The 11,574-nt window shown below is 45.6% G+C and overlaps 1 protein-coding gene across 4 annotated transcripts in view; it reads left to right on the top strand.

The window, feature by feature from the left end:
* The window catches only part of SLC41A3 (solute carrier family 41, member 3), a 27,160-nt gene that overhangs the window by 852 nt on the left and 14,734 nt on the right, over positions 1-11,574 (top strand). The window contains exons 1-2 of one of the 4 annotated variants that reach the window (XM_009329924.1): positions 5-35; positions 1,103-1,421. In XM_009329924.1, the coding sequence (XP_009328199.1) occupies positions 1,131-1,421 (291 nt within the window). In that variant the 5' untranslated portion in view covers positions 5-35; positions 1,103-1,130. Of the gene's footprint in view, positions 1-4; positions 36-1,102; positions 1,422-5,489; positions 6,389-10,084; positions 10,184-11,574 lie in introns of those variants that run through there. The other 3 variants (XM_009329926.1, XM_009329923.1, XM_009329925.1) reach the window with 3 other exon arrangements.

The following is an 11,574-nucleotide window of genomic DNA, read 5'->3' as shown; positions in this document are numbered from 1 at the left end:
GGGGAGAGGCCGGCGCAGGGCAGAGCAAGGAGCCGGTAAGCGCTGGGGGGGGAACGGGGGCCGGGTTTCCTCCTCCCGCGGAGGGGGACTTTGTTTTGTCCATCCCTCCTCCCTCCCCCCCCAGCCGTGACTGGGGCCTCCTAGCAGTTTCCTCTGCTCCCCTGATGTTGGGCAAGAAGAGGATTGGTCCTACCTGAGGTAGTGCAGGGGCTTAGGGCGTTAGGGGCCTATCCTGAAAATGAGAGCATCAGAGAACATCTGCCAGCAGTTAACCCGGGTGAGTGCTGGCAGGAGGTGATGGGGAAGGACTTGGGGCACTGCGTGGGCCAGCAGCGGGGCAGGCAGGATGAATGACAGTTATACCAAGAAGTGAGACGTGATAGCAGGAAAAGGGTGACTGGTAACAATTTTGCATGTTTATTTTTTCTTATAAGATGCTGTGGGGTCATGGCAGCTTCTCTGTAGATAGATGAGTCACATAGTGCATGCATGTCAACTAAGGCGCAGAAGGAAGGAAAAGTATCCAGATTAGAAAGAAGATCAAAAAATTATCTTGTTATTGAGGAGTGGTGGACAGCTAGCTGTACCTATGCTAGGTGCTAGCTGTACTATGCATAGTACATACCTGTACTATGCTAGGTATGCTACTACCTTGCTGGACTGCAGGATGCTAGGATGTGAACTGCTCCCATTTCATGGCTAGTGGTCAGACCCTAAAAAGGGTTGGATTCTGCTGAGCTCCTCAGTTCTCGTGACTCCCGGTGTGAGAGCTGGTGGGTCCAGAATTCCGGCTGTGTGCAGCACCTTCTGCATCCTTCTAGGTGTTCTCAGGGTGAGAGCCAGGATGCACAGCAAGCACTCCGGCGTGAACACAGGCCTAGGAATAGATGCAATCATAGAAAGGGAGATTGATTTGACGCTATACAAAGTTGAAGGCAAACTAAGTACTAGTATTTGGGTCAGCAGAGCATCTAGGGTTTTGGGAGTAGGTGGTAGTTTGCCTTCAGGTTAGTGGAGTGGACAAAATACCAAAGGGTTTCCTGTCTCTGACCCATCTGATGCCTCTTTTTGTTATCTCATTGTTTCTGACTTTGTTTTTCAGAAAAACTCCGTGATTCAAGAAAGCTACCATGAAAGGTGAGGAAGTTCGGCAGAGGAGAAAAGAGGGCAGGAGTAGGAATGGAGAGCGATCCAGGCACAAGGCAAAGAGCAAGGGTAAACACAGAGAGAGCCGACTTGGCAGCCAGGAAGCAGAGGATGTCTCTCTGCATGCACAGCAGAAGCTGTTGGCAGAGGAGAAAGCGGCCATGGCAAAGTCACGGGAAGAGTCAGCCATCGCAATCTGCCTGCAGGTGCTCCTGCCATACCTCCTAGCTGGGCTTGGCATGGTCTTGGCAGGCATGGTTTTGGATTACGTTCAGGTAAGGGAAAGAAACTGATCTGATGTACCTGGCATGGGATAGGTAGGGGACTTTTCTTCAGAGGCAGGAGATTTGCTCTGGGGATGGCAAAGTAAAGGAGGATTTGCAGCAGTTTCACATACTAATATGTCCTTCAAAGTCAGCTATTATGTACTTCTGTACAGCTCTCGGCAGACAGCGTGTAGTGTTTTTCTGGCCCTTTTTCCCACTACGGAGATAAAAGACAATTGGTACTAAAGAGCACGTGAAAGATCTGAGGCATCTATGTAGGAAGGTGCAGTCCTGTGCAAAGATCTCACCTTGATCCTAGGAAGAGGGTGGCTGAGCTGCAGCCCCAAGGGCTGTGGTGGCGTAGCGCTTTCCTGCAGTAGATACAGCTGTATCACTCCTGGATGTAGTTCTGGAAAGTCCTGCATCCCCTGCTTCATTGTGCCAGGAGCCAGCCAGCCCAGCACTGTTAATGCATCATACAACCAGCCCAGCCCAGCCTGTGCACCACATCCTTTTCTAAGGCCTTGTAGCAGATGACTCAAATCCTTGAGCCTTCTTCCAGTCTGATTTCTGATTCTGTGACAATCAGGACCAGACCTTTCCTCCTATGGTGTAGCAATACAGAGCTTTAAGGTAGTGGTGAGCACCTAATTGTAGACAGTTTAAAGCTGCAGTTAATTTCCAGATTATAAATTGCTATGCCTTTGCACTCTAGGTGACTCTCAGTGCTGTGTGCCTTTTTGTTAACCCTTGTTATTTGACTAGCTAGCTGTTGGTTCAGACTGCCCTGACCTATCAGATACAGTGACACTGAAACTACTGTGCTTGCATTGACAACTTTCACAAATCTGGAGGTGTGTTCTTTTGCTATTAGCCCTGGGCTGATCTCCCTAAGCTAGAAGAGCTATAAAGGCTTAAGAGTGATACAGTATCCTTAACTGACCTTAGCATGTACTCAATACCCAGCAGAATGTCTAGTCAGATCAGAAAACACCAAGGCAAATCCAGAACCCAGTGGCAGGCTACTTCTTGTCTCCTTAGGTGTCATTCTGAGAGTCTTGAGCAGCCACTTTCATTTTTATTTTTCAGACTGTTCAGACCTGCCCATTCCTATGGATCTCTGACATTAAATGCACGTTACCTCCTATTGTGAGATATTAAAGCATGAAGTAGGTTGCAGATGGGTTTACGATGTTGGAGGAGTGTTTCTCTTTCAGCGTTCTTCCCTTAGAATATTTTTTTTCTAGGAAGGACTGGGCCACTAATACAAACAGAATGTTAGGAAACCTCATATTCTTCTGAAACTGCAAAAGTCTGGTTTCTGTTTTATGTAAATAAAGAGCTCACAAAGAGCTTTCATGTTAGTGCATAGAGCCTGGGAAATCAACCCATGCAACATCTCATAGGAGAAGCAGGCCTTTGGCAATTAGTACAGTGACTTTTCGTACATGATCATGGACTACTTGAGCATGTCTCATCGCGGGCTCACTGCTGCTAGGAACTGCCCTTCCTTTCTAAGCCAGTCCTGGCCGCTGCTGCTGCTGCTGTTTCTGTGGGGCAACAGGAGATGCTGCAAGGCTTTGGGCCCCAGGCACTCTCCATCTGCTTGCTCTCAGTCTCTCCACATAAGCTCTCCTTTCTGCCCTTTCCTAAAGTGGGGAAAAGAGGAGCAAGGTAAGAAACAAAAATACACAGCCTGATCCAATAACTGGGACGTATGGTCTCTGTAAAGCATCGTCCTCCCATGAGTCTAAGGTGTCAGGATAGTGCTGTCTGTTGCTAACCCTGCCATGTTGTAAGAGCACTCACTGGAATCCTTGTTCCTTCTTTGCAGGAATGATAAGGTACGTCTCAAACTGTGTTCTTTGGCACTTGTCATCTTTCTGTTCCTTTTTTGTACTGTGGCAGTGGATGGAGGCCCTAGATCAGGGTCAGGGCCCACCAAAGAGGCTGTTTCTGCTTTGGCTCCTACGGGGCAATGCTACCTGTTGGCTAGTTTGCAAGCATAGGGATACAGTGTATTTGTGTGCAGAGAAGGGCAGCAGTGTACCTCCCTGGGTTTTGCCATGATGAGTGGTGCAGCCATGAGGTGGGGTTTTTTTCCCAACTAGTTATAATCTTTTTCCTGCTGTTCAGCAACGCTTTCTTTCCTCTCAAACCTGATGCATCTCTTTGTGGACAAATATGGTATATCTCTTTGCCAGGAAAATGAGATGCATCCCTTTGCTGACAAATATGGTGCGGGTCTTTATCAGAGGCTCCTTAAATGTATAATAAAACGACCCAGTGTACACACGCAGGTCACCTGAACCAATTACTTTCTCCGTGTACTGGTTCATTGGTTGAAGGCTTTTTATGGTGCTTGCTTAGAAACAGAGAGCCGAAGCGTGATAAACTCATAAACCCTGCCAGGCTGACACTTTAGTACAGGATGTGTTGCTGCTGTGTTTTTTAGTGGTGTTTGAGTCATTCAGGCTCATTAATATTTCCTTTACATTAATGTTTCTGCCTGTCAGCAATCCAGTTGGCAGAGACAGTGGCATATGGGACTAGGTATGCACATTATCAGACCTTTGAAAACCTGTGGTAGCTGTCCAGAAATTGTCCTTGATTTCCTTGAAGCCTCTGTGAGTTTCTAACCAGAACTGGGCCTTCATGCTGTCACTTCTCAGTTCCTGGCTGGCATAAAGAGGTTGGGTTGTGTGTGGTTATTACAGGATTTTTATTAACCTCCCTCTTCCAGCTATTGTGGGCTTTTTCCCAGTTAGATTAGCTGAAACGTACTCCCTTGTTAGCTTTCAGCTAACTGACCATTGTTAGGTGGAAGACACACACGTACACACCAAGCCAGCTGGGAGTAGAGGCGGCTTTGGGGGCTGTACCAAAATGTCAACCTAGAAAGCAGCAAAGCACAGAGTCTCCCATCTCTAGCTAGGGCTTGTTTTCCACCCTGCCATGCTTGCAGAGAGATCTGCTGTGCCATCTCAGCCCACTAGGCTTCGTGCTTTGGTTTGTGTGAATTCAGACCAAAAGAAACACACCGTCCAAATGGCTGAGAGCTTCCTCAGTTCCCTATTTATCTGCAAGGCAAAAGTATGTCTTGTTCTGTCCAACCTTACCAATGCATTTAGCTCCAAGCTGGGGACCCTGTCACAAGGACAGAGCCCACAAACCATGAATCTTTACGTGTCTCTGGAGAGAGTGTCAGGGAAGGGGCTGATTAGTACAAAAAGCGTTAGTAAGGCAATGGAATTTAAACACTGAATTTGAACTGGACTGAGAAACCTGTATCTTTCATGCCTACCACTGAATACTTGCTTTCACTTATTTGCCTTCACTGGGGCATGGCTCGATTTGAACCTGTGGTTGAATAGTGAAAAAGCTCAGTTGCCAATGTACTAAACCAATATTATACCCTTCCATCCTAAATTGTGCTTTTAAAGCTTTTTGACTGTCTGATACAATTAGTTTTCCTAAATTAATTATTAGAAAGGAGCCCCAACAGAATAACCTGACTCCCTTCCCCACATGCGTGACTTTGAGCTGAAGTCTTCACTGAGCAGGATACAAATTCTTTGGCTGTATGTGGCCATGATGCAGCTCTGGTTCTTGACCTTGTGTCAGCTGTTTGACCATGGAGACTCTGGGGTGAGACCCCCTCTCTCAAAGACAGTGTCTTCTTGGGAGTATGCAGAAGCAGTGTTTTTCACTTTAGGACAGGAAGGGAGACCAGCTCACAGCATGCCATGGAAATGTTCACCCTTTCTCTCCCTTGCCTGTGGTGTAGTGAGATTACGGAGCTACCTTAAATAAGCTCTGGCTATGACTCTTATCTTGGCCTTTGCAAACTAGCAGAAAGTTGAAGTGATGACAGCAGATAAGGGTGTTCGCTTTTGAAGCTTATTGGCTGGTTCTCTGGATTTTTTTTTTTTTCCCTGAAAGCCAGTCATTCAGAGGTATAGCTGGCATAGACCGATTGTTACATCCTGCGGAGACCATGGAGGGGATGAGAGGGGCCGGCGTCTAAAGGGGCAGATCTTCTCTCACCAGCCTGCTTAGCTGTGTCACTTGCCTGGGGATGAGACCTGCGTAATATCGTCAGCCGTGAGAAATGCGGACTCATGTTTTCCTTGACTTTTCTTCACCTTGAAGGAGAGCGAAACGGATCCTGGTTGTTAACTCCTCCCCACCTCCTCGGCCTTGGGACAGTGAGAAAAGTTCAACGTTGCTTATGGTGGGAGTGAGGGAACTGGGGCCGGTTCACAGCAAGCTTACATATTAAACCATCGTATCAGGCGAGCCACAGACTGACAAGAAATGTAACCTGAGGAGAAAGGACACTAGTGCGTTTGAGCACGCTGAGGGATTCTTGCATGACCTGTCACTCTTTCAGTGCTGTAGCCTGAGCAGGTCTTACTGGTTTTTACCGAGGTAGTGGGAGCTGAATGGGGTGTGGGCTCATTTCTATTCGTCCACAGACATCTCCACAATCTTCTTTTCTCTTTTTTAATTCCCCCCTGGATATAAATCAGAGAACTAGTGTCCGTCAAGTTTGCTGCTACCTGGGCTCAACCCAACTGAATCAGTTTTGGAGGATACCCTTGCTGCAACCCTCTGGATGTGCTCCTGGGAGGAGAAGAAGCTAAAGCAATTTGGCATCATTGCTGTAGTTTGAGGAAAAACATTTCTTTTTACTTCAAAGAGAGCTACCAGGAGGATCTGTGTGATGTCCTGATCTCCCCCCATTTGCCCTGCTGAGCATGGGGTAACGGTGTTTGACCATGGTGGTCACCCAGTTACAATTGGAACTGTGCTTCCATGGCAAGAAGCTGAGAGGTTTCACCTGCAAGTTGACCAGGTCAGCCAGTGGATTTCTTCCAGAGACTTCACTCTCCATTGCCTCCCAGATTTTTGTGCCGTTTCTTCTGGCTGGCTTGGGCATGGTAGCTGCTGGCCTCTTGATGGATGTTGTTCAAGTACGTACATGTGGTTAGGCAACTTCGTAGTGAGAGGGTGGGCTAATTCACTGACCTTGAGTATTTGTGCGTTTTTGTTTTTAATGTGTGTGGTCTTAGCAGCCAGTCAGCAGGATGGCTGTAGGCTTTTCCTGTGCTAGAGAGACGCTATCCATCTTTAGATCAACAACGGGCCCCTTGTAAAGTGGGATAGTGGCTTTTAGACAGGCTGCCTGACACTGCCCTTGGTGCGTTAGACTGGGTGCTCCCTTTACTGTATCTAGCTAAACACTTCGGTGATGACTGCTATGAAGCAACTGGGATCAGACTGCGGCATATTCCCCTATTGCATGATATTATTTCTTTCCTTCAAAAATTGCTGATAAGGAGATCTAGGTCAGGGTTGTTATTAACTACCTGTCTCACTTAGGGGCAAGTTTATGCTTTCAGTTCTTTGCAAACAACCTAATGTAATCTTTGGTCTAGAAGGCATTTAGATACTGTGATGAGAGGCATGCCAGCATAAAAAGATTAGCGTTGCCTACAACTGAGTGCTTCTTGGCCAGATTCTGAGGTGGGTGTAAATTTGGAATAACTTGTATTGACTTCCAAGAAGTGCTTCTGGATTTACACCGTTATGCCCACAACCAGAATCTATCCCATCTGTCTTTCCTTTGTACCAGTGGCACAAATAGAAATGCAAAATTTGATCTAGTTTGGGCATCTCATGCCAGTGGATTTACAAATCAAAAGGCTGGCAGAGTTCCCCAAGGATATATCCTGCACTCTGAGCTCACTGGAGTACATTGGATTTGCTGGCATTAGTACCACAGCAGGAGCTAAATATGGATACTTGAGTGTTTGGAAAGACAATACCTCGCTGTTTTTTCTTGCGTTGGAAGAAACAAAGAAGGCAGAGAAGTTGAATTAAAGGGAATATGAGGAATATCAAAGAAGGGTTAACTGGAGTGGCACACGCTGTTGCTATGCTGTGTTTGTCGTCTCCACCTTGTGCTGTGCTTAGGCACAGACCTGTCTTGCAGCATTACAGAAGTTCTCAAACTACCCAAGATGTTATGTTAATAGTTAGCAGTTATCTCAGAGAAGGATAAAGACATAGTACATACCCACTCCATACCCTCGGTAGGTGAATAGGCCTTTGTCTAAAAGAAATCGAACGCACTTGCTAAGAATTGGGCTCTGTTCAAAAATGTAGCTGTATCCAAACTGATGGAAAACACAAGCCATCTACACCTACATTGCATGTGTCCTTCAAATACCAGAGTGCAGTCTACTTTGTGTATTTGTTCACTAGACTCTTAGAAATGGGGTCATGCGTGAAGCACAATAATAGGAAGTGTATTTTTTGGTGAAGGTGTTTCCAACTATGTTGAAATAGAAGCCATCACTCAGTGGGTTCAGCTCCCAGAGGAGGGAGCTAGTGCATTGAGAGTCACAACTGGCATAGGAGAGATGTTAGTGAGGTAAGCTGCCATGGTATCAACAACCCCGTATCTAAAAACAAAACCAGTAGCTGGGTTTGTTTTTATCAAATCCAGAGATCTTAGCCTTTAAAAGTTTGGATTATGCTTCTGTGCCTTTTTGTCTTTGAGCTGCTTATTTTCAGCTTTTCTTCCTGAAAGTGTGAGAGCTAGAAACTCACTGTCCTGTCCAACTAAAACTTGAGACTAAGGTTTGTTTGCTTGAGGCCAGGTACCATAAGACTCTTATTGGTAATCATGAGGGCTCACGCTACTGAAGTTACAGGTTTTTCTAGTCCAGGAGTCTGTGATTTGCCCATTTTTCAGGGGATGGTCTGGCTGAGGAATGCTTTGCCCTGTTTGCAGTCACAGCAAAACATTCTTAGGAAACGCTGTGTCTGCCTTTGACAGGGAGATACATGGGCAAGCTGTAATACAAGAATAGTATCTAGAGCATAGGTGTGAGTTTAATGGTGCTGCCCTTGTTTTGTTACATACAAAATATCTTGAAATAATGTGGTTCTGCGCTGGGAGTCCAGCTGGCTCTCTCATTTGCAGGGCTGATGTTGTAAAGAGGAGAACAAAGTGGGAATTGCTTGTTTGTGTCCTATCAAACTTTTCAGGATTTTAGCAGTTTCTGATCTGTCCTGGGATGAAACTAAGAACTGTTCATGTTACTGTTAAAAAAACAAACAAAAAAAAACAACGAGAGATTTGTCTAGCCCAATTGACTCCAAAGCTCATACTGTAATAAAAGGATGCCCAAAGAAATAGCCATTTGCCATTTTCTCTTCTTGGTTGTGCAGATGATGCAGTCTCTGTGCAGGGCCGGTAGTACGGCACGGGTCTTTTCTTGCTGGACGTTTCCGCCTTTGCTCCAGTGATCCTTGGCCAGCTGGTCGATCCAGATTCCAGGCTGGCTGGCATTGCTGGAGACCTTGCAGGGCCCTGCCAGTGTTTGGCCCACTCTTTTACAGTAAGGTGAAGAATCAGATTGAAGCTGGATGATCAGATTTCAAACCAGAGAATTCAGAAGGAAAGCTTCCCTTTCATTCTCCCCTTCCACACCACTGCAGTGGGACACAGCCCAAATAAAAGTCACAGACGTAAGATATCCCTGTCCTTTGTTGATAGAAGTCCATGAGATGATTAGTATTGAAAAGGATTTTGAATTGGCTTGCATTTTATAGTCCAGGATCTTTTGATCTTTCTGTTGACTTGTTCAGGGCAATGGGAAACTTCTGAGGTTTCTTAGCTGCTGCCATGGGAGCATGGATGCCCTGGAGAGGTAATAGGACACAGCTGGGACTGTGAGGACAGTGTAAGGAGGGACAGTGGGGCTAGACTGCAGCTGGGGAGGCTGTCTCAGTACATTGTAGCCTCTCTTCCTCTGTGCGACCCCATGAGCAGATCTAAGTGGCATGGGGGCCAGCTGCAGTAGATCATGGGGTAACCAAGTTCCTTCAGAGCTGAGCTTTAGGGCTGTAACTCCATTATGGGGACATGAAGTGGGTAAGAGTCTTTGTGGCTCAGTGTCCCTGTGTGGGTTTGCAGTGCTGCAGGGAGTGTTTCTGTTCCTTCTAGGCCAGTTTTCATCTCGAAGGAGAGATGCTTCCTAGACTTAATCCAGCTGTCTTCATTCAGGCAGCTCCTTGCATGCACAGCTCTAACCTGCCACATTCACCTGCTCCTCCGGCTGACAGTCCTGCAAGGCAATGGCACAGGGATCATCTGTTTATTCTGTATTTCTGCAGTCTCTAACACAATGGAGTCCTGGCTATTGTGGTATAAATCATTATGAATCTGTCCTTAGGCTCTTGGTGAGTCACTAATGAGACTCAAATGGAGGCAATTGTCAGCTTTTTTTATTAGTACAGTTGTGTGATTCTTTATTAATTGTTCAAAGCCTTTCAGTGTAATTATATGTAAGGCAGAGTCCCAAAAAATCATACCTCATATGCTGAAACTTCTGTTATGATGGCTTGAGACCTGCAAAATTCATCATGAACACAAGGATTGGAGCTTACATTGATAAGACAGTCATATTTCCCAAAGGTGACATGCACAGAAAATGCAAACAGTTGAGTTTTTCTGTTGCTTTTTGTTTATATGTCTTTTTATGTGCAAAATACGCAAGGTCTTAAATATGAATGTCTGCACACCTGTGTATTTTAAATGATCGGGTTTTTTTACATTGTGCCTATGAAGTCTCTTTTTTCTCCTCTTTCTTTTGAAGGTGTCAAAGATGTGTTTGGATCTTTATTCTTAATTAAAGAGAGAGGAGAGAGGGGGATTTGAATCTTTAAAAGAGATGTCCGCCCCTAGCTTTTCTCAGGTATTTAAGTTCCATGTTAACAAATTCAAACAAAATTGTAGTGTGTCAAATAAGGTGACTATTCTCGTGTTGTCTGTTATTTACTCAACAGTAACTTACCTTCAACATTTTGAAACATGCCTGTTTCCAGGTCACCACTGCCAGGAAATGTGCCTTTTTATATTGATAATAATGTTTTGCCTGTTATCTGCACCTCTGAGGCGTGTCGCACCATGTGCTCAGGGCTGGCTCAGCCCCACTTTCATTCATCCTGACTCAGAAGGAAGCTGTGAGGTCTTCCCAGCAGACAGCCACACCACCGGCTTCCCACAGCTTCCCATGGCACAGCCAGAGCAAAACATCGAGCTGTTACACCCTGTATATATTTCCCAACAGGCTGACGGCTGAATGTGTTGACATTTACTGTCTGTCCAACCTCCTGGATTTTCAGGTTTATAGAATCCGAATGGATGTGAAGAAGGTGGGCAGGGAACTGTTGTTCATTTTGTCCTCTAGCACCAGAATTTGGGACCATCATATGATACTAGCCAGTGACAACTTAGAATTAATGAACAAATTGATCCTTCGTATGGCGTGTAGCTGAACTGTGGAAATTTTTGCCCCAGGATGGCACATGGGTTGGAGGGGGGAGGCTGGATGAGTACCTGAAAGAGAAATCCTTTGAACACTGGTAAGTGTGCAGAAAAACCCCACCAGCTCAGTACCCTGTGGCAGATAGTCGTAGGCTGGAAAATACACAGGAGAATTATCCCATCTACTTGTCATACTTGTACATTCTTGTTTTATACACCTGAATTTGACTACTGGTGGAGATAAGGATAGGTTAGATGGACCTTTGGTCTGACTCATTGCAGCTGCTCTTTTTTGCTTGTGTTCTGCTCTTGGATGTGGGGCTAGTTGGTTTTACTTCATGGTGAGCTGCTCCGTTCTGTGATTTCATCCTGATGTGAACCTCTCTGGCTACAGTGGGACTTTGCCAACATCCTTGAATGCACAGGGGGTGAATGAATTACGTTCCAAGGCACTGTATGGTAGATAAATTAGAGAAGACGTGTTAATCAACAAAGTTTCTTAAGGTTTCAGATCATTTCTAGTGTTGCAGCTGATTCAACAGCTTTGTACAGTTCAGCTTCAGAGGAGCAATGATAATCAAGATACTGGCCCAGCAGTTCGGGCTTATGGGATATCTTAATTCAAAATCCTTTTTCCAGCTATGCTGGAAGCATGCTTGGTAACAGGAAGATTTAGGAGCTGCCTGCGGAGAAGAGATACTAAAATCTCCTTCCCTCCCACCACCAGTCTTAGATGCTTAGTTAGAAGTTTGGTAAAAACAGACAGGCACAACTTTTTGTTGTTAGATCATTTCCAGATCTTTGTGTTTATTCTTATGA

Source organism: Pygoscelis adeliae, unplaced genomic scaffold, assembly GCF_000699105.1.
Source record: "Pygoscelis adeliae isolate BGI_AS28 unplaced genomic scaffold, ASM69910v1 Scaffold208, whole genome shotgun sequence".
Lineage (NCBI taxonomy): Eukaryota > Metazoa > Chordata > Aves > Sphenisciformes > Spheniscidae > Pygoscelis > Pygoscelis adeliae.
This window is presented reverse-complemented; position numbering and strand designations above follow the sequence as displayed.